The 24,355-nt window shown below is 34.6% G+C and overlaps 1 protein-coding gene across 1 annotated transcript in view; it reads right to left on the minus strand.

The window, feature by feature from the left end:
* Positions 1 to 509: 509 nt before the first annotated feature.
* The window catches only part of CLCN4 (chloride voltage-gated channel 4), a 100,529-nt gene continuing 76,683 nt past the window's right edge, over positions 510 to 24,355 (minus strand). The window contains exons 12-13 of the mRNA XM_074300021.1: positions 20,341 to 20,557; positions 510 to 1,140 (exon numbers count right to left, since the gene is read on the minus strand). Of these exons, the coding sequence (XP_074156122.1) occupies positions 1,050 to 1,140; positions 20,341 to 20,557 (308 nt within the window). The 3' untranslated portion in view covers positions 510 to 1,049. The remainder of the gene's footprint in view (positions 1,141 to 20,340; positions 20,558 to 24,355) is intronic.

Consider the following 24,355-nt stretch of genomic DNA (forward strand, 5'->3'; position numbering starts at 1 on the left):
TTTTGTGGGGTTTGTGTTTTTTTTAAGCAGTCAGAATGGCTTTCCATTATGAACGTTTATTCTATTTGACTACAGTAATTAAAAAGATCTGGTGACAAGAAGGTATTAACAAAGGCTAAATAATTATAACTGTTATATGCCCCACTTGGAACTTAGGACAAGTTTGTATTGCATGCTAGTGGCCAAAAGTATTTCTACTGACCCATGCTGAAATGAATTGTATTCAAGAAGTTTTAATCAAGAGAAATGGTGAAATTAGGCTAATGCAACTCAGATACAAATAAATCACTAGTTTTGTTTCTTTGTAAAGAGAGCCACTAAATCCAGGGCTAAACTCAAGAATACTTTCATAGTGCAGTTTTAAATTTAAGTCTTGCATAGAGAAAAAATTCACTCTCCCAAACACCTTTGATTTTAACACAGCTGTGGTAATGGGCGCTAGACTACAACTGGGTGACCAAAATGTGAGAAGACAGGAAAAAAAAAAAAAAAAAGACTTTCCATGAGTGCATTTCTTTCCATATTTACAGCTTTAAATCTCTTCAAATTTAATTTTGAAAACAAAATAAGTGACAAATATCTTTTTATGATTCAGTAACAAAGCAACAAAACTTCAGTTACAAATAAATAAAGAGGTTTACATACTTATCCTCTTTGCTTTTGAATTTGAAGCTTCACATTTGTTCCTAAGGCCTCCAACATGGTCCTCTAGATTGATACGTTTCTCTAGTATTATTTTTCCTCCTTTGCCATGTGTAGACCATACTATTTATACTTACCTGGGTACCAGTTGAGTTGTTAGTAAACACTTTAGGGAAACAGTTTGAAATTTGTAGAGGGTTAAAGTGCTAACCTATATACCCATTTAATAAATGTCTCATTCTTCTTCAACTCCTTTCAAAGTTTTGTTCCATGCTGCTCCCTGTGTAAAGGTTTTCATTTTGGTTTGGTGGCATTTTAGTTTCTTTTTTAAAAAATGTCAATGCAACCTTTTTTTTGTTTTGTTTTTCTCCAAAGTAATATTCACATGCCTTAGAAGTAGGAGTGTCCTAATTAAACATGATGGATTCAGGGTCCTGATTCGCCATCTGGGCCATATGTCTTAGCACATCCTTTTTTGTTATGATGCCCAGCAGCCTCCTGAAACAGGAAAAAAAGAAAGAAACAAGAGGTCATTGACAGCCTTCTAAAATCCACTGAAAAAAATAAAACTTGTTCAGAACATAGAAGCTGAACACCAAAAGTACTTTGGTTCTATTTTCTGTATCGTAGGAAATACCAAGTTTGGTGTTGACATCAGAACATATTACTAAATGAGCTCAAGTTCTTAAGAAAACTGAGCAAAATTGAAAATGCTGCTTCTTGACTTTTCCACTAACAAAAAAGCATCAAATAAACCCCAGAGAATCATCAAGGAAACTGATTCAATTCACATAGCTTAAATAAAGTTTCAGGCTACATAATAAGCTTTCAAAATCAATAACATTTTATATGGCAATAACAAAATCCAGGAATGGAAGTATCATTTGAAATAAATATAAAATACATAAAATACCTGGGAGTCAATTTACCGAAGCACAGTCAATGGTGGTTTATATAAAATTACAAAACACTCCTTTGAGGAATAATGAGGAATTCAAATAATTGAAGGATTACTTGGCACTAAGTGGCTGCTAGTGACAATATTACCAAAATTAATTTACAGATGTAGTGCTGTGCTAATCAAAACTAGCAAAGGAATCCTTTTCAGAGCTAGACAAAATAAAATCAAATTCACTTGAAAGAACAAATGATCTAGAATATCATGGGAAATAAAGGAGTAAGGCAAAAAGAACCAAGTAGGTAATAGTTCTTTCAAAATACAAAAATTACAAAATATAAATTAAACTTCAAAATACAAACAGTAATCAAAACAACTGAATTCTAGTTAAAAATGATAAAGTAGATCAATAGAACAAAATAGACAAGGGAGAATCACAAACAGCGAAACTCAATAATGTTTGTGTTAAATAAATGTTAATGTTACATAAATCCAAAAGTATTAATTACCCAGGAGAGAAAAATCCTCTATCAGACAACAATTGCTAGGAAAACTGAAGAGTAGAGTGGTAAAAATCAGTTTTAGATCAATATTTATATCATATGCCCCCCCAATCATATATATGTGTATATGTGTGTATTCACATACACATTAATATGTATATACACACATGGTTGTTCAATCATGTCTAACTCCTCAAGACTTCATTTGAGATTTTCTTAGCAAAAATACTAGAATGATTTTCCATTTCCTTCTCCAACTCATTTCACAGATGAGGAAACTGAGGCAGACAGGGTTAAGTGTCTTGCTCAAAGTCACACTGCTAGTAAGTGTCTAAAGCCAGATTTACTCACAAAGATGTGTCTTCCAGATTTCAGGCCTGGTACTCCATCCACTAGCAGATACATTTAAACACACATATATACATACCTAGATAGACAGACAGGCATGTGTGTCTGTGTCTCTCTATATATGTATATGTAACAATAGATCTGAATATTAAAGATCACAAAAAATAAAAGAAAATATATTTTTCGTAATTATGGGCAAAGGATAAATTTTTAATCAAACAAGGGGAAAAGGTGATTACAGAAGATAGAAGAGCTAATTTTGATGACAAAAATTGAAAAGCTTTTGAATGAACAAAATTATAGAAACTACATTAAAAAGGGAAGTGATTGACCTAGAAAAGAATCTTTGCATCAAATATCTCTACTATAGGTGTCACATTTAAAATATATAGAACTAAGAGAAATAGTTAAGAACAGAAACATTGCCCAAATGGTCAAAGGATATGATGAAATAGTTTACAATAGAATCATAACACTTATTAACAACCGTATGAAAATAATGCTCTAAATCATTAACAAAAAGAAAAGTAATTTAGAATAACCCAGATATTTCTCTATATACATTCAGCAGATTAGCAAAGATAAAAAACAATGGGAATTGTCAAAGTTGAAAACTGTGGAAAGATTGGAATGCTACTATGTTATTGGCAGAGCTGTAAATTAGTACTACTATTCTAGAAAGCAATATGGAATTGTGTAAAGAAAGTGACTAAAATGTCCATAGCTAGACATGTTCCCCGAGAGGTAAATAACCAAAAATAAAAGCCCTGTATGTACTACAATACTTATTGCAACATTTTTTTTTGATGTGGTCAAAACACTAGAAATAAAGTAAATCTTTATTGTCTGAAAAACAGCTAAACAAATTGTAGTATGTGAATTTAATAGAATAATATAGTACCATGGGGGGAAAATTATATGTCATAGAAGCATAGAAAAACTTCTATGAATCCGATGCAGAATAAAGTAAGCCAAAGGAAAAAAAAAAACAAAAAACACCAGCATATATAATTCAGAATCCATGGAAATGAAAAGAACAAACACCTAAATCTGGGTCATTTATAATGACCAAGTTTGGCTCTGAAATACAAATGAGAAAATGTCCCTCAGAAATGAGTGAGGAACACTGAACCCAAACTGTCGTACTTGCTGACATGCTGAATGTTGTTGTTGTTCAGTTGTGTGTGACTCTCCAGGACCCCAATTGGGAAGTTCTTGGCAAAGATACTGAAGTGGTTTGCCTTTTCTTTCTCCAGCTCATTTTACAGATGAGGGGATTAACTCAAACAGAGTTAAGTGACATGTCCAGGACCATACAGTTACTATCTGAAGCCAGATTTGAATTCAAATGAGCCAGTGCCCTAAGCACTGTACTGCCCAGTAGTCCTTGATGTGTGGAATAATTTTGCTGAACTGGTCTTACATAATAAAGCTATCTTACTGGGGAACGCAGTGTAAAAAACATCTATAAAAATTTTGAATATAAAAAGAAAAAAAATAGAATCAAATGTCAATCTGCTTACAGAAAATATATAGCCTTAAAGGGAAAAAAAAAAATAGGTTTGAGGTAAATCTACAAGACATAGACTTGCATCAATGATTATATATGGAGATTAAGGACATAGATATAATGATATAATGAAACTGTCTTTATCAGTACAGATCACTATCTTCTCTCCAATTTACAATCTTCATCAGTTACCTCTAAGAACAGAGAAATTACCTGATTTGCACATAGCCAATGTGTCAGAGATTAAGATTTGCACTCAGGTTTTTCTAACCAAATGGCCAACTTTTTTATTTATTACTCCATGTATACATATTAGTGTTTAAAACTGTAGCATCATTTGAATTAAAAAGTGGCAGTTATATGATACTTCCTTATTATTTTTATAGACTTCTCATTTGATCTTCACAATAACCATGTGAGGTAGGAAGCATTATAATTCCCATTTTATGCTTAAAGCATATAGAAATCAAAGTATTTCTAAACTTTGGGGAAAATACACACCAACACACACATACTGTGCTAAGTCAAGGAATTTCTGGCCTGCAACTTGATAGTCATTTGGGACCCAATAAAAGTTTCTGGCAGCTCTGAGAACACCCCCTCCCATTTCATTCTCCTTTCCAGAGATCCTTGTATACCTTTCTTCTTAACTTTCATTCCTTAGGATTGGGCTTGAGATATTAACTAAAAGTAGATGGAAAGATAACAAAAAAAGATAAAAAGTTCTTAACTTGAAAACAACTTATGCAGGCCCATGCATATCATATGTAATACTTAAGATCTTTGGGAAGAACTCTAAAGAGAATATATTTAATTGAAAAGCTTAAGGCTATAATAACACTGGAAAATTTAAATAATAATAATATCAATTAATAATATAATCAATAGTTGAATAGAAAGAATACTATGAAACTGAGTCACAAAGATGGGAGTCAATGTGGTTTCCTCATTTCCACAACTCCTTCAATGCCCAAGACATGTCACAATTCTCCCCCACAAATTAGCCTTTTATAAAGTAGCCTTTTCAATTCGAACATCCCAATAATACCGAAGGGCAGCTAGGTGAATGGCACAGTGGATAATGGCACAGAAAGAATGTGGTCTCAGACATTTACTAACTGTGTGACTCTGAGCAAGTCGTTTGACCTTATTTACCTCAATTTACTCACCTATAAAATGATTTAGAAAGGGAAATGACAAACCATTTCAGTTATCTTTACCAAGAAAATCCCAAGCAGGGTCACAAAGAGTCAGACATGACTGAAACAACTAAACAAAAAAAAGAAACCACGCTTAATATTTTAAAGTGAGGCTTGCCAAGAATAACCCAAATGGGTCCTTAAAAAGTCAGACACAAATGAACAAGGATGAGGATAAATGGAGCCCTTCCCTGTTGAAAGGGGATATAATCAAGATAAAATGCAAAACGAGAAACTCACAATCTTAGAAGAACCAGAACTATAGAAATATATCAAGTAGGAGTAGAGTGAACATAATGAAAAAATAGGTCAAACCATCACCATATTTCCCCACAGAATGCTCATCATTGCGTAAGTGCTACACCTAGACTTTATGCATGAACTATTTAGGGAAAACTTTCACATCTGGAATGAATGTTTCATACTTTTCAACTTGGGGAACTTAAAAACTGGCATGAAAAAGCATAGGTCTGATTCAAGTAAACAAAGCCAGTTCCAGATATGTTTGTCAAAATATTGAAACAAAATACCGAAGGAAAGTCAGAAGTGTTCGATCTTTTCACTCATCTTTTTCAGTCTCCAAGATCTATTGCTATTGAGAAACAACTCATCCCTCCTTACTTTCCCACCCCTCACCTCCATTCCAGGTCAAGAATGAACAATGTAATACTTAGATACGAGGCTCTAAACTCCAAAGGTTTATTGCTTCAGTTGGTCTCTCAAGTTTTCCCCTACCCATTATCTTTTTCTTAGATTTAGTTGCTTTAGGAGTCCAATTTCCATAATAATAGTTATCTATCATCTCATTCACTCAGATGGAAGTGAATATTATTCCCCAAAGAGCCTAGCCAAATAAGAGTCTTTTTAATAACAGCCAAAAGCTGGCAGAAACCTTCTAAATATCTGAATTTAGTTCTTATATTTCCTTAGTGGCCATATTTGAACTGTTGAATACCTATCCTATCCTGAAAGACATATTAATCCAGAGAACAGGTATTCCAGGTTGTGACTGAAGGAGCCTGTGTCATCTTTAGCTATGGTCCACAAATAATTTCTAAGGATCTTCTTTGGGTCAACTCAAAAGCCCATGTGATGTAAAATGTATGGGATTGCCTGTCATCGGGGGGAGGGAAGGGAGGGAGGGGGGGGATAATTTGGAAAAATGAATAGAAGGGATAATATTATTTTAAAAAAATTACTCATGCATATATACTGTGAAAAATAAAATTCTAAATTAAAAAAAAAAAAGAAAGTCTTCCACCCTACATAAATAGGAGGTGATACCCTTTCATCTGGACTAAGCTTTGACATTATAACTTCACAGTATTAAATTGCAGTTATTTTATTGTCCTCAATAATAACATTATTATAGTCAAAATTAAAAAAAAAAAAGCCTATGTGAGTCTTAAAAATCAAAAAGGTTTCTTTGTTTATTTGGCTGAAGGTCCCCTTCCATTAAACAAGATGAGACCTAGGTCAGAAGATTCTCTATTCATATATACAATCCTCAAGATGGCTTTAAATTTTACCTACCACCTAAATTATAGTGATACCTATAATTTTCCAGAGTTTGGGAATCTGCTCAGTGTATAACATTTCTCACTTGGCCAAGCTTCTTCTTCTTTAAAAAAAAAAAAAACAGAAAAGGAATACAAAATAAAATAAAAAAACAAAGGAGAACATTGTCATGTATGCAGAAAAATGTTAAGGAGGATTCAAAATATATAACATCAAATTACTAGATCAAGAAAGTATGTGTGTGAGAGAGAGAGAATGTATACATATTAATAGAAGAAATTATATTCATGAGTGTCCATTTTCTTTACTTCTTTGTAAATTATTCTTTTGTTCTCTGTGGCACATCTTATTTTATTCTTTTCCCCCCATTCATTTCCCAATCATTCCCAGAAAGCTATAGTTAAGAAAAAATATATTTATGTATACATTATGTGTCTATATATTATGTACACACACACACACATTCTTTTCTATCCCTGCTGACTTGGCTTTAATTCTGCTCCTTAACTTGCCTTGCTATTTATTACTTAACTTTCCCCCACCCATAAATCCTACCCTTATCTTCTTCCCACACCCTTTGCTTTCCCATCTGCCCATCCCTCCCCTTTTATTTCTTTATAGATTTTTGGAGGGTGCTATACTCCTCTTGTTATATATGTAATGTCACCTATTAAGCCCCTTCGTGATGTGATTAAGTTTTCAGAATTACAAAGCCTCCCTCCCCCTAATACCTCTGTGTCTTCCTCTGTACCTCATTTGTATAATATAATTACTATTTTTACCTTAACTATGCCAATCTTTCTTTTGAGCTACCCTATTGTTGATATGAATCTTAAACATATGTATACATTTCCCATGTAAAAAAAAAAAAAAAAAAAGCTATTTGTCCATGTTGAGTTCACTGAAATTGATCTTCGATATTAGTTCCCATATGTTAAATTTTCTATTAAATTCAGGTTTGTTTGATAGAAAGTCCTGAAAAGCTGCAAGCTTGTTGAAGGTTCATTTTTTTCTCATTAAATATTATGGATAATTTTCCTGGATATATTTTCGGCCACAGGCCTAATCCTTTTGATTGTCAGTAAATATAATTCCAATTTATTGTAGCTGCTAAGTCCTGGATAATTCTAATTGTAACTCCAGCATATTTAAGTTGTTTTTTTTCTTGTTTCTTACAAAATTTTCTCTTTGATCTGGGGGTTTCAAGATTTGACAATAATGTTCTGTGTTTTTCACAAAGGATCCGCTGAGTTGGTGATCTATGGATTTTTTTCTATTTCTACTTTCCCCTCATATTCTATCCCTCCAGGACAATTTTCTTGGGTTATTTCCTGCATTACTGTGTCAAGGTTCTTTTTTTAGTCACAACTTTCAGGCAGTCCAATTATTCTTATACTTCCTCTTCTTGATCTGTTCTCCAGATCTGTCATTTTTCTTATGAGATGTTTCACATTCTGTTCCATTTTCTCATTCTTTATAATCTGTTTGTTTTTGTTTTTGTTTTCTTGGTCTCTCATAGCTTCACTGACTTCCCTTTGCCCAATTCTAATTTTCAAAGAATTATTTTCATCTTTGAGATTCCGTCTCTCCTTTTCTATTTAGTTAACTTTTTGAGTTCTGTAAATTTTCTCTGAGTAAGGAGCCATTTCATATTATTCTTTGGCATAGAAGCTTTTTTTACTTCAATGTTCTCCTCTGAAGATGAACCCCAGTCTTCCCTGTTCCCATAGTAGATTTCTATGGTAGGGTTCTTTCTTCTTTGCCAGTTCATTTTTTTTGTTTTAATAAGAGGTGTTAATGTAAGCACCTCTGGGGATAATGTCTCAAACTTTCCTTCAGCTCTCTCTTCTGACCAGGAACTCCAAACCAAGAGTTCCATCTTCCAGCAAGTGCCCACAACCAGCAGCAAAATCCCTACCCCCAGCACTCACCAGGTATGCTGGCTCCTTCTCCCCAGGACCCTCAACATTCCTAATCCACGCCCCCAACAGTCCTGGAGACAAAATTCTCATTAATCCTGGTCTGGGGTCTTTTGCAGATCTGGTTAGGTTCTACCAGGAGGATTCCAGTTCTGTCCCAAATCTTCTAGGTTTTTCACCAGTCTATGTTCATCCTGAGGCACAAATTTGTTCTATTTGTGGGAAAAATCTAGAGAGCTTGAAATTTATCAACTTACTCTGCCATTTTCCTAGAATCTGCCACCTGAACAAGTTTCTAAGGGACTACTTATGCAACAGTAAGGACATCCAAGTTACCATCATGGGGAAAGCACTGATTGGAACTGGATCCACACAAGATCTTGGTACCAAAGGAAGACGGGAAATCCTGGTTATACTACTAACTTACAATGTAATGTTGGGTCACTTCACAACCTTTCTGAGCTGTAATCCCTTCCTCTGTAAAAAGGGAAAATAGATTATCTCCAGTAGTGGCAAGGAAACTGAGTGGAAGTTCTTCAGCTGGGGAATGACTGAATAAGTTTTGGTATATGAATGTAATAGAATATTATTATTCTGTAAGAAATGATGAGCAGGCTGATTTCAGAAAAACCTGGACAGACTTACATGAACTGACAGTAAGTGAGTGAGCAGAACTAAGACAGCATTATGCACAGCAACAACAAGATTATGTGATGATCAATTGTGATGGACTTGGTTCTTTTCAACAATGAGATGATTCAAGGTCATTCCAATAGACTGGTGATGGGAAGAGCCATCCACAGCCACAGAGAAGACTACGGAGACTGAATGTAGATCACAGCATGGTATTTTCACCTTTTTTGCTTCTTGTTTGCTTGTTTGTTTGTTTTTTCTCATTTTTTCTCTTTTGATCAGATTTTTCTTATGCATTATGGTAAGTGTGGAAATAAGTTCAGAAGAACTGAAAACGTTTAACCTAAATTGGATTATTTACTGTCTAAGAATGGGAAAGGGGGAGAGGGAAGGAGAAAAGTTTTTGCAAGGATGAATATTGAAAACTATTTTTGCATGTATTTTGAAAAATAAAAAGCTATTATTATTTTTAAAAAGAACAGATTATCTCTGTGATTTCTTCTAATTCAAGATACTATTATAAATTTCATCACTTGTCTTCAGAGTATTTTTAAAATCTATTTTCTTTCTTTTTGTGTATGAACTCAGTTCAGATTATGATTGCCATCTGACAATCAGCCCAACAAAACATAAACAGACTAATCACCAGCAGGTTGAACATTATGTGAAGAATTCTTTGTTCATGCCAACCCAAAAATAAAAAATAAAAAAAAATTAGTAGCTGTCAATACCACATGGTCCATGGCAACTCTGCTTGTAACACCTACAAAATGGTTAGGGGCAGAAGGGTGCTATGAAGCATAGTTTACAGATCATCTCTAAATTTTAATTTTGTGCTCCAAGTATGAAATCAGTGTTCAAAGACCAACAAGTAGACACACCACTAGAGAACTAGAACCATTGACATTTTTATGTGATATTAGAAGAAAAAGAAATTACAGTTAATTGTAGGAAAGCTTACAACTGTCCTCAGAAATATGAATGAAATGTTTCATCAGGCATCCGGGGAAACAAGAAATACTATTTCATAGTGCATTTGGTTATCTTATCTTACAATGCTCATGATGAACAGACAGAAAAACTACATAGAGATAATCTTTTCTAAAAATAAAAAAGCAAAGAATTTCTAGGAAAAAAAACTTGATAAGATTCTTCAAACTAAGTCAATACTTAGTCTTGGTAATTTTAAAGGGAAGGTCAACAGAGGAGAAGATAATGAAAAATACATTAGAAGGTAGTATAGTTAACTGGAAAATGAGTATATTGCCCATCAGTTGAATAATGGCTAAATATGTTATGGGAGATGAATGTAATGGAATATTAATGTTGTATAAGAAATGATGAGCATAATGATTTCAGAAAAGCCCAGACAGATCTACATGAACCAATGCTAAGTGAAGTAAATAGAATCAGAACACTGTACACAGTAACAACAAGATTATGTGATGTTCTCCTCAACATGGCTCTCCTCAACAATGTGGAGAATTCAAGGCAATTCCGATAGACTTGAAATAGAAAATAACAGTCATATATGAAGAGACAACTATGAAGACTTGAATGTGGATCAAAGCATATAATATTTTCACCTTTTTGTGTTTTTTCTTTCTCATGTTTTTTTTTTCCCCTTTTGGTTTCATTTTTCTTGTACAACATGACAAATATGGAAATATGTTTAAAAGGATAGCATATATTTAATCTATTTCAGATTGCTTTCTATCTTGGGGAGAGGGGAGGTAAGGGACAGAGGGGAAAAATTGAAACAAAGTTTTACAAAAATGATCATTAAAATTATCTTTATAGGTATTTGGAAAAATAAAATACTGTTGAGAAAAAGAGAAGAAAGTATGGTTTACAATTATGAGAGTCAGCACGACAGAGTAGATAAAGAGCTAGTCTCAAAGCCAGGAAGATGTGAATTCAAGTCTTAGCTGTGACACAGAGTCATGATAATCATTTAATGTTTCAATACCATAGCTAATTCTCTAAGTTGTAGTTCTAAAAACCAATGAAGTCAGAAACCTAGGCTCCTTAATCTGTTCCTATGATTCACAATTAAATGAAAGAGGCCAAAGGCTAGTAAATCATTTAGATGCTTCACACTCATATTTTCATTATATTATTAATAGGATTAAAAGGTACTGGCATGGAAACCAAAAAAATTTTTTTTAAAAAAGGAAATGATATATTGACTGGAAAACGCTTATTATTAATATAAGCATTATTTTAGTATCAGCTGTTTGTGTGCAAATTGGTGACTAATACTTTGACCAATGACAAAATCAACATCAATTATAAGAAAATACAAGAGGCAGCTAGAAGGCACAGTGGATAGAGCATTGGCCCTTTAGTCAGAAGGACCTGAACTGATAAGTGACTTCTTAATACTTTCTAGTTGTATGAAGCTAGGCAAAGTCACTTAACCCCAATTGCCTCAGACACACACAAATTAATTAAAAAGGACAGGGAAGGGGAGTTGCAAACATACCTGCCAAGACAAATTGGGGAATTATAGAAACATAATTATAAAATACTTCTGGGGCAGCTAGATGGTGCAGTAGATAGAGCACCAGGCTTGAAGTCAGGAGAACCTGAGTTCAAATTTGGCTTCAGACACTTAACACTTCCTAGTCACCCTGGGCAAGTCACTTAACCCCAATTGCCTCAAAAAAAAAAAAAAAAAAAAAAAAAAAAAGGAAAAAAATACAAAGATGATGAACTCCTCTTCCCCAATGCAATTAAAACAATTCCAATAAAAATAAAACATTTACATCCCAGATCGTAACCATTTCTTAAATTTATCCAAAGTTTATCCATCTTAATTATCTTAAATTTATCCAAAATATGTTTAGAAGAACTGCACATGTTTAACTTATATAAGATTATTTGCTATCTTGGGAAAGAGGAAAGAGAGGGAGAAAAATTTGGAGTACAAGGTTTTACAAAGGTAAAAGTTGAAAACTACCTTTGCAGTATTTGAAAAAATAAAATACTATTAATTTTTTTTTTCTAAAGTTTATCCATATTTGCTGTTTAGGGGAGGGGGTTGGAGAGATGGGAGGGAAAAAATTTTGGAACACAAGGTTTTGCAAAGGTGAACATTGAAAATTATCTTTGCATATTTTGAAAATTAAAAAAAAATTTAAAATAAAATTTTTTAAAAAGTTTATCCAATATAAAAGTCACTATAAGGAGGAAAATAAGAGCCTAAAGCCCACTTCAAACAAGAACAGTAAGCCCAAGAAAGAGACACATGAAAGCCAAGCCACAGAAAAAAAAAAATGAGGAACAATTTAAAAATCATTATAGAGGAGGAAGAATGAAAATTTGGAACACAATCATTTAAAAGCAATAAAAAACATTGGGGTGAGTATAAGAAAGTGCAAAAAATTTGATCTAAGTCCCAAGTTGGACACATGCTCCTCTTTGAACATATGGATAGAACTGAAAGAAGGGTAACAAATACATACAAATTGGAACAGATTTGCCAGCATTTCTACAATGATCTCTTCTCATCACAAATCACAGAGAAGCCCACACAGTTAGACTAACACTTCAGTTCCCAAAGTGCTAAGCAGAGAAGTACAAATAAAACTTAGAAAAATGAAGCCAAAAAGAGCATCTGGGACTCATCAAAGGTACATAGAAAAAAAGTGTGGTGATGTGATTTTAAAAGAACCAAGGAATTAATTTTCAAGGTATGCCAAAGAATGAAAGATTCCTAAAGAATGAAAAATACCAAAGGGAGAAAAATTGGTTGAGGAGATATCAATAACTACTGGCCCCAAATGCTCGCCTTCTCACTTTTATAAATCTTCATGGGAATGATTTAGGCATATATCAGGAATCTATTTGGGGGCAACTAGATGGCACAGCAGATAGAACAGTAGCACTGGAGTCAGGAGGACCTGAATTCAAATCCAGCCTCAATCACTTGATATTTACTATCTATTGTGACCCTGGACAAGTCCCTTAACCGTTATTGCCTTACTCCCCTTTTCCCCTTTACTCACCCTGCTGCACAATCAATTGTGTGAGTAAAGCATTAGCTATATCTTGGGATATATACTGTAAACAGACTGAATGTACCCTATTCATTGAATAGGAGAAAGGTGAATTAAAGTGCATGTAGAAAACTGTTCAACATTTTCAATGATCACAAGTTATTCCCTGAAACAAAAAGCACATCTCTTCATCACCAGTATTCTTTCAGTAATGCAATGTAGCTGCAAATCATGGAATATCATGATCTTCATGGGAGGACCAAAAAGACAAGATAAAAAAGTAAGGTGGATTTAAATAACTACAGAAGCTTGACAATCATGACTTGCATGCAAAATAACTATATAAATGGGAGCTATTTATTATTATTTTACAATGAAGATTCAGTTACATATATAACCTTCTTCTAATCCATAAAGTATATGAAAATTTTTGTTTTGTTAAAAAGGGCAGGATATACAATGATGGACAGAAACAACTACACCCAGAGAAGGAACACTGGGAAGTGAATGTAAATTGTAAGCACTACTGTCTATCTACCCAGGTTACTTATACCTTCGGAAGCTAATAATTAATGTGCAACAAGAAAATGGTATTTACACACATATATTGTATCTAGGTTATATTGTAACACATGTAAAATGTATGGGATTGCCTGTCATCAAGGAGAGGGAGTAGAGAGAGGGAGGGGATAATTTGGAAAAATGAATACAAGGGATAATGTTATAAAAAAAATTACTCATATATTGTCAAAAAAAATTATAAATAAAAATTAAAAAAAAAAAAGAAAAAAAAGGGCAGGATATATATGACTAGAAATTGAGAAGGACCAGTCTTAGCAAGTACAAAGGATATGTTGCACTGGTATCCACAAAATATTAAAAGACCCAGAGAAAACTCTATTATGTTGTATAATTCATCTATAAATGATACATGGAAATATATGTATGAAAATCACACAGAATGGGAAGGTATGGACACATTGGAATTTGTACTGATAGAGAGGTGGAAGGGAGAAGTAAATTCTCATTGATCTAAACATGGATTCATTTGAGTATAAGAATATGATTATAGATTTAAGGTCTAATCTTAGATTATCACACAAAAAACAAAGAAGCACATCAATTCTTCAACTTCAAGAAAAATTTTAAAAGAAGAACAGAAGGAATCAGAGATATATGACAGCACTGGAAAATACAAATTTAATTATGAAAATTTAGTCACAACCCCATTTGCTTCAGTTTGTGTAAAATAAACTAGAGAAGGAAATGGCAAACCACTCTAGTATCTTTGCCAAGAAAGTCTAAATAGAGTCACAAGAAGTTGGACACAAAGAAAAAAAGGACTCCACAAAGATTAGAGATGATGAGCTTAAACTGGAAGGGACATTTTGTTCCAGGCAAAGCAGCAGATGCAAAATGAAGTGATTAGACCTGATTTCACTGGCATAAAAACCTCAAAGGCAAGAAACATCATCCAATTTAAGTCAGGACCTTTTCTGAAATTTACAGTCTTTGAGACTGGAAATAAGGACGGAAGACTTAGTAAAATGATCTGCCCAGGTTCACACAAATCTTCTTGGCTTTAAGATCAACACTGTATTATAATTCTACTTCTTTTTTAAGTTATGTAGAGAAATCATAAAATTAGGAAAATTGTCAATAGTTGATGTGAAAAAAGATCTTAAATGCTTATAAATGTTAAATAAGATTGAGTTCCTCTTTAAAAACTAGCAAAGGATGATGAGAAAGTTTGCAGTTGAACTAGATTAAAAAGCAAGCCAAGCCCTCTAACAAAAAAAGCTCTGATTTCAAGAAAAATTTCATTCAATCCTCCCAAGTCCTATTCTCTATAAATACAAGGGCTACTGTTATAACATTTTGCTTTCTGATTCGTTTTTTAAAAGGCAGGCAGAGGCTTTGTTGATGAAACTTACAAACTAATAGGATCCCTCCACTTCAAAATTCTTCCTCCTGTGTGCTGTTCTTTCTTCCCCCTTTCAAAGCAGCCTTCCTTGATTGTTGCACTTAATTGTGTCTATCTCTCAAATGCTTCTTTAATTTCTCTCTCTTTTTTTGAATTATCTTGCGGTCACTAAGTGTTGACAGACCCAAGACAAATCTGTTTTGATAAGTCATTACTCACCACTGTTTGCCAGTGGACAAAAATACACCTATGACCCACAAACCAGTTCCTATAAGGCAGATGTGAAGCAGTTTTAGGTCCCCTTCTTCCTCAAGACAACATCAAAAGAGCAGTCATTTGTCTGAAACTATTTTTTTAGAACATCTCTTTAAAAAATATCACCCCCATGCCACCAAGAGAAGGGGTACTCAAGACTGCAAAATCATGTCAGTGGTTTATCTATAGCTTATATCAATATAGGTTATATGTATATAGGACATATATATTCTATTTTATATATATATATATATATACATATATATATATATATATATATATATATATATATATATATATATATATATATATATATATATATATATGTTATATCTATTCACACGGAGCAGTGTGAATCCTAGATGGAAAAGGAAAATATGCTACAAAGAACGAAGACCATTCACCCTGTTTCTTGGGCAAAGGGGAAGGCAAGCCCCGTCTGGCAGCACACAAGATGCCCTAGGTCATTTAAATTGAGATTCTTCTCCGCTATCAATTGGAGTAAATGGAGCCCAGTATAGTTAACAGGCTCTATCTACCCCACTAAGAACAGTTTAAGTTTTGGATTTTTCTGAGGAGGTTAACTGGAATCACATAGTCATTTCACCCCCTGCCAAGATCCTAAGAGAATTACCTTTCTCTCACTTTAGCTTTCTCATTTTTCTTCAGAGAAACCTAACACCATTTCCCTCTCTTGCCATCTCAATGGGCTCCCAGGTTGTGGTGTTCAGGGGGCAAAAGGCCACAGTCTTCTCCACCAGTGCCAGTTCGTGTCTATGTGGGCCTGCTAATGCTATTTGTGCCTCTCCCTCAGGACCCCGGGTATTTCAAGAAGCAGCTGGAGGCCCCCTTTTCAGCCTTGCCCCCATCTTCCAGCTGCCTGCACTCCCCCACAAACCAGGTGATCCTGACATTTGAAGATCGTTAGCAATTTTCAGCAGGGAAGGCACAAAGAGAAGGAATGAATATGAAGAGTGAGCATGTTTGAGACATGCCGAACCTGGCTGGAAGCCCAAGGAGATGAAAGAACTAGCAAATAAGGATATCTTGCCAGCACTAACATATCAGCATCTGTGTTTGTTTAAAAAATACAACAAGAGAGAGTGTGATTTTGTTTTCTCACAGAACATTCAGCGCCAATTTGTGTCCCTAGATCTTCACATGAAACACTCTTGGGAGCCAATGAGTTGTGAGAGAGTATTAAGGGCAGAATTTCCTGACTAAATTGGAAATTCCAATGATAACTGACATCTACTTTTTTATGTGTTTTTTTTAAAAGAGGCTAAAGTGTTATAAACTTGAAATACTATGGGTGACCACATTGGTATTTATTCTGCATAATATTCCAGAGCACTGGAAATTCAAGTAGAGGAAGTCTACTTCAGATACTGCCTAGGGAAAAGGTCTCCAGAATCAAGGTCAAGTACTTGAATTCATCAAACACTTATTGCATATCTACTATATGCAAGACATTGTATGAGGTATGAATAGTACTAAGACACACAGTCCCTGCTCTCAAGGAACTTAGAATCTAGCAGAGCTAATTATTTACTTCAAGCAATATCGCCTATATATGCCAGGAAAGGACTGAAAAGTATTGGCTTATCGGTTTATACCTATCTTGGTCTAATAGTAGAAACTCCCAATTCACTTTAGCCTATGCTGGACTTTGGGACCCTTTTCGTCTCCTCAACCAGATTTTTATCTGCCTTTTTAATAGGACCCAGGAGAATACAGGGTCAAACAGTGGATCATCAAAGGCTTACAATCAAGGGAACACATTACTTTAATATCTACCTCAATCCTTACTCTAAAGCATAAACACCATCTGGCAATTTTTACAATCAAAGCCACCAGGTTGTTTGGTGGGCCCAGTTGCCCAGCATTTGAAAAAATTAAGCTAGTTTTTAAGCAGCTAAAATCATCCCAGCTGGGGTGTGTGTGTGTGTGTGTGTGTGTGTGTGTGTGTGTACACATGTGCGTGCACACAAATGAAAATAATTTTCCCACTACTGTCAAAGAATCTACTCGATTTCCCCCAAATCTAAAACATTAGCATTATCTTCATCGGGGGTCAGGAGAAAAAGCAAGAGCTTTAGAATCAAAATCTCATGTATTCCATGTATTCAAATCCCGTGTCAGACCCTTATTAGTTAGTAACCTCCCTGAACTTCAGTATCATCACTTGAAAAATGAATAAATCGGAGAAGGTGATCTCAGAGGTACTTTCCAGTTTGACAGCCATGATCCAATACTCTTCTCATATTCAATCTAACATCAGGGTCTACTGAGTTGTCTTTGATATGACTTTCCCCTATTTTGTCTGCCAAAACCACAATCTTAAAGGATCATTCCCTTAATCCTTGGAGAAACACAATTGTCTCCTAGTTAACAATAAAGTATTCAATATCTTTCCATCCTACATACAAACTTCTAAAAGAATTTTACTCTAACACATTTACTTTGCTTTTCAAGAACTTATAATATTCCCTTATTCTTTTAGCTTTCACTTTGTCTTATATCTGCCATTAATTTTGATTCTGTCACTTAATGAATCTGTCCCTTCATTTTCTTCATGTGTCAGATAAGTATAATAATAGCTTTCTTGACTGTTTCATAGTGTTATCATGAGGATGAAATGAGCTAATTATGTGTAAAAGTGCTTTCAAAAAGTAACAACAATAATAGCTGACATTTGCATAACACTTTAAGGTTTGCAAAATGTTCCACATTAAACAATGAAGTGCCATGTAAGGCTCATACAGTCTCCCTCCTCCTCCCTCACCCCCACATTTTATTTTATATATTCGACACAGAATTATGAGAAGCAGTTATGAGAATTATGGTGGCAAGAAAACTGGCCCGGGAATCAAGAAAACTTGGATTCAAGTCCTCCTTGGACCCAGGGAGTGTGTGCAAACCCTCCAAATTACAAGTCAGTTACTGATTTGCAATGAATGAGCAATTCATAGGATCATGATATTACACCCAGAGTTTCCAGAAACAGAATTCTCAATTGCAATGAAATCATTGGTTTACACTACAAAAAAAAAAAAAAAAAATGCTTATAAAATGACAATGAAGTAGCCACATAATATACCATGAAATCATCCATCAGCTACTTGAACAATGCAACTTGGTTAATTACCCTAATTTACATTGTGGTTCCTAAAATCATGGCAATTTTTCCATGTTTCAATAATAGCTAGAGAAGTGAGTTTTGGGTTGTTTTTCTGTGGTTTTTTTTTTTTTGTGTGTGTGTGTGTGTGTGTGTGTTTTTTTAAATCACAGTTTATTCTTCATTTTCAAATCCCTACGATACAAAATCAAATATCTCCATTTTCAGAACTCAGGGCAGGGGTGAATGAAAGAAAAAATTCCTTTTCAAAGCTGGTTTATCTCAGTGATTATGATACATAGTCAGACATTATTCATGGGTTGAAAGAGGTCCAATTGCTAAGTATATTTTCATTAATTGCTCAAGTAGTCTGGGTCTGGTTTTGTGTTGCATTCACATCCAAACTTCCCACAGAAAGAAAAAAAAAATAACACTTTTGAGAAGAACAGGCTCTCTGCTCAAAGTAAGATGCCAAGGGATTATTGTCCCTCTGCCCCCACTTACAAAAAAATACAGTACAAATCACGTAGTCTGTCTCAGATTTCTCAGTTCTTAAGAAGCACTGACTGTGATGTGAACAGAGGCCCTCAAAGCTGTCTCTTACATCACACTGGATCAGTGCCCATCACCACCATCACGCCCTCCTTTTTGCTCTCCCCCATTGTTTAGGGATGTTTTCAGCTCTTCCCTCTTTCCCTATATTTAATCAATTGCCCAGTCTTATAGTGATTCTATCTCCATGATGCATTTTGTATCCATCCCCTTCGATTTGAGCTCTCTCATTACCTCTTACCTGGACTATTAAAATAGAATGTAAATAAGCATTTTTTGAGGATCTGACAGTATACTAAGCACTTTTACAAATATCTCATTTGATTCTTACAATAAAGTGCTATTATTACCCCCATATTGTTGTCGAAGGAGGTGCTATTATCCTCATTTTCCAAGAGGAAATTGAGGCAGAATGAGGTTAAGTGACTTGTCCAGTCACATGCAGTGGTCCTCAAACTTTTTAAATCGGGGGCCAGTTCACTGTCCCTCAGACTGTTGGAGGGCCGGACTATAGTAAAAACAAAAGCTCACACTCTGTCTCCACCCCTCAGCCCATTTGCCATAACTCAGCGGGCCGCACAAATGTCCTCAGCCCACCACATCTGGCCCACGGGCCGTAGTTTGAGAACCCCTGACATAGCTAGTAACTGTGTGAGGCTTCCTGATTCCAGGTCTACACTCTACACTAGACTAGACAGAGTACTAGTAACAGACTTCCTCTAATAGACCCCTAATTCATTTCCTAGCTTTCAGCATCATTCTTCAACCCATCTTCCACACAGTTGTAAAATGTATCTTTCCAAAGGAAAAGTCTGAGTATCATACTCTGGCTCAAGTACTCTTAGTGGTCTGCAATTCTAAGATAAAAATGCAAACTCCTCAATTTGGCATATAAATACCTCCAAAATCTGGACTCTGCCCACTTTTTTAGACTTTTTTGGGGTTACTTCCTTTTATAAACCTTTACATTCCAGTCAAATTTATCTTTCTTTGTTTGTTTCCCCAACTCAGCATTACATATCCTGCCTGTCTTTGCCTTAGCTGTCCTACAAACCTTAAATGCTTTTCCTTCTCATCTTCATTTCTCCTCCTATATTCTGATCTCCCTGGTTATTAGCATTCCCTGTTTCCTCAATTTTTTATTTTTTTTTTGCAGGTAATTAACTGTTTGCATGTGGTATTCCTCAAAAGAAAGTTTAGATTCTTCAGGATAAGTCCTGTTTATCTTTGTATTGTATCAGGGCTGAACACGGTACCTTATACATAGGTAGCTTCTTAAATGCTGATCGAAATTAAATCCAAATGTGCTGTTTGACTTACCCACTACGAGTCACCAGGCACTGTCGGAGCCCCAGCTTCCGAAAGATGTCCACCACTGTCTCCATGGGAGTGTGGTCAGTAACTGTGAAGGGGCTCAGGTTGAGAATGCGCCGCAGCTTCAGGGGATGGGGACTATTCGCAGGTAATTCAGGGGGCTCTTCAGTGAAATACATGATGGAATTGCTCACGATTCCATCCTGTCGCTGCCTGGCATTTTCTAAGCAATGGAAACAAAAGGAAGGATGGTTAGAATAAAGAGCAAAAGGAAAAGAACCTCTATATTCTAAAATATTTATACTAGCTCTCTTTGTTGTGGTAAAGAATTGGAAATTGCAGGGATGCCCATCAAGTGAGGAATGTTAAACAAGTTGTGATAGATGACTGTGAAGCAATACTACTGTGCTGTAAGAAATAATGAGCTCAATGTTTTAGGAAAACATGGATAGGCTTGCAAGATTATAAGGAATAAAATGAGCAGAACCAAGAGAATTTTGCATACAGTAAAAACAATATGGTTTTAAGAATAACTTTAAGTGAATAACTTATTGTATTATAAATACAATTACTATAAAGAAAGAACTGATAAATAGAATTTGTGTATAGAATAATTTTACATATATGCACACACCTATTTGTGTCTAATGGTAGACATCTCTAGGGTAGGAGAGGAGAGAAGGAAAAAAGGGAGGGAAAAAATTTACATAAAAACTATTATATATTTAAAAGAAATAACAAGTTGTATATAATAGAATTGTGGTTTCATCCTTTTTATTATACTATGTTATAGAAATGCTTGATTCAATAAATAAAAATAAAATAAGCTTTTTTAAAAAAAAGAACATCGATCAGTGGAACAGATTAGATACAAAGGACAAAAAAGGGTACATCTATAGCAATCTAGTGTTTGACAAACCCAAAGATACCAACGTTAGGGACAAAAATTCATTATTTGGAAAAAATTGTTGGGAAAACTGGAAATTAGTATGGCAGAAATTAGATATGGATCCACACTTAACACCATATACCAAGATAAGATCCAAATGGGTCCATGATTTAGACATAAAGAATGAGATCATAAACAGATTAGAGGAACAGAGAATAGTCTATCTCTCAGACCTGTGGAGGAGGAAGGAATTTATGACCAGAGGAGAACTAGAGATCATTATTGATCACAAAATAGAAGATTTTGATAACATACTAAAAAGTTTCTGTACAAACAATACTAATGCAAATAAGATTAGAAGGGAAGTAACAAATTGGGAAAATATTTTTAAAAGTAAAGATTCTGACAAAGGTCTCATTTCCAAAATATATAGAGAACTGACCCTGATTTATAGGAAACCGAACCATTCTCCAATTGATAAATGGTCAAAGGATATGAACAGACAATTCTCAGATGAAGAAATTGAAACTATTTCCACTCACATGAAAGAGTGTTCCAAATCACTGCTGATCAGAGAAATGCAAATTAAGACCACTCTGAGATACCACTACACACCTGTCAGATTGGCTAAGATGACAGGAACAAATAATGACAAATGTTGGAGGGGATGTGGGGAAATTGGGACACTAATACATTGTTGGTGGAGTTGTGAAAGAATCCAGCCATTCTGGAGAGCAATCTGGAATTATGCCCAAAAAGTTATCAAACTGTGCATGCCCTTTGACCCAGCAGCGCTACTACTGGGCTTATATCCCAAAGAAATACTAAAGAGCGGAAAGGGACCTGTATGTGCCAAAATGTTTGTGGCAGCTCTTTTTGTTGTAGCTAGAAGCTGGAAGATGAATGGCTGTCCATCAATTGGAGAATGGTTGGGTAAATTATGGTATACGAATGTTATGGAATATTATTTTTCTGTAAGAAATGACCAGCAGGAGGAATACAGAGAGGCCTGGAGAGACTTATATTAACTGATGCTGAATGAAACGAGCAGAACCAGAAGATCACTGTACACTTCAACAACAATACTGTATGAGGATGTATTCTGATGGAAGTGGAAACCTTCAACATAAAGAAGATCCAACTCACTTCCAGTTGATCAATGATGGACAGAAATAACTACACCCAGAGAAGGAACACTGGGAAGTGAATGTAAATTGTTAGCATTACTGTCTATCTACCCAGGTTACTTATACCTTCGGAATCTAATACTTAATGTGCAACAAGAAAAATGGTATTTACACACATATATTGTTATATTGTAACACATGTAAAATGTATGGGATTGCCTGTCATCTAGGGAGAAGAGGGAGGGAGGGGAAAATTTGGAAAAGTGAATACAAGGGATAATGTTATAAAAAAAATTACTCATGCATATATACTGTCAAAAATGTATAATAATAAAATTAATTTTTAAAAGATACTAAAAAAAAAAGGCTCTACAATAAAAAAAACCCCACAAAATAAATAAATAAATAAATAAATGAATGAATGAATGAACGATTAAATAAATAAATAAATAAAAGAACAGTCTCAAAAATGTAGTAGCAGTCCTTTTTGTTGTGGCAAGGAACTAGAAACTGAATGGATGTACATTGGTTGGAGGATGGCTGAATAAGTTGTGGTATATGAATGCAATGGAATATTATTGTTCTGTAAGAAATGATGAGCAGGCAGATTTCAGAGAAGCCTGAAGAGACTTACATGAACTGATAGTAAGGGAGGTGAGAAGAATCAAGAGAACTTTATACACAACAACAAGATTATAATGATGATCAACTCTGATGAATGTGGCTGTTTTCAATAATGAGCTAATTCAGGCCATTTCCAATAGATTTTTGATGGAGACAGCCATTTGCATCAAGAGAGAGGACTATGGAACTGAATGTGGATCACAACGTATCATTTTTATCTTTTTGTGGTTGTTTGCTTGCGTTATCTTTCTTATTTCTTTTCATTTTTTGATCTGATTTTTCTTGTGCTTTCTTGTGCAGAAATGTGTATAGAAGTATTGCATATATTTAACATAAATTGGATTACCTGCTGTTTAGGGGAGGGAGGTAAGAGGAAGGGAGGGAGAAAAATTTGGAATACAAAGTTTTGCAAAGGTGAATGTTGAAAAATATCTTTGTGTGTATTTTGAAAATAAAAATCTATAATGTTAAAAAACAAATGAACAAAAAAAACAAAACAAAAGAACAGTCTCAAGTGGCACACAGCTACTCTGCCCCAGTCTAGTAATTACAGAATAATGTATCCTTCACAAATTAACATATACCAATCCCTTTACTGCAAAAATAGAGATTTCAAACTATCCTTGAGACCAAAACAACTAAATTGTACTGAGAGCAGAACATTATTATAAATTTCTGTTCAAGGTGCCACAATCTTATTAATCACCCAGATTCATAACTTTAGAGGTGTTTTTAGCTTTTCCCTTTCCACCCATATCCAGTCAGTTGCCCAGTATTATTATTTCCTTGATATCCTTTATATTCATCTACTTCTCTCTACTCACAAAGACACCCCCACTATTTAGTCTCTCATCACCTTTTACTCAGACAATTGAGTCAGCTAGATGACAGAATGGATGGAGCCAAGAAGATTTTAATTCAAATCAAGCCTCTGACACTTACTAGCTGTGTGATTCTGGGTAAATCACTTAATCTGTTTGCCTGAGTTTCCTAATTGTTAATTGGTCATAATAATATCATCTACCTCCCGGGGTTGTTGTAAAGGTTAAAATAATATTTTAAGGTATTTTAAGGTACAGTGCTTTACACACAGGAGGTGCTTATTAAATGCTTGTTTCCTTCCTTTCTACTTTCCCTCCTTCCACAATGGTTAAGATAAGACTATTTATAAAAATTTAAGAACAATATTTTAATAAATGCAACTATTTTGAATTCTCATAATCTCCAAATTACATGGATTCAAAGACTTTCAAAATATTGTATAGAGCCCTAATAGAAAAAAAATCAAAACCACATGGGAATGAAATCCCCAGCATCCTGTATGATGCTAGAATTATCCTAAAGATGCTTTCAGTGTACTTAGAGAAAATGAAATCCTCTC

This window comes from Sminthopsis crassicaudata, chromosome 3 (genome assembly GCF_048593235.1).
Source record: "Sminthopsis crassicaudata isolate SCR6 chromosome 3, ASM4859323v1, whole genome shotgun sequence".
Classification (NCBI taxonomy): Eukaryota; Metazoa; Chordata; class Mammalia; order Dasyuromorphia; family Dasyuridae; genus Sminthopsis; species Sminthopsis crassicaudata.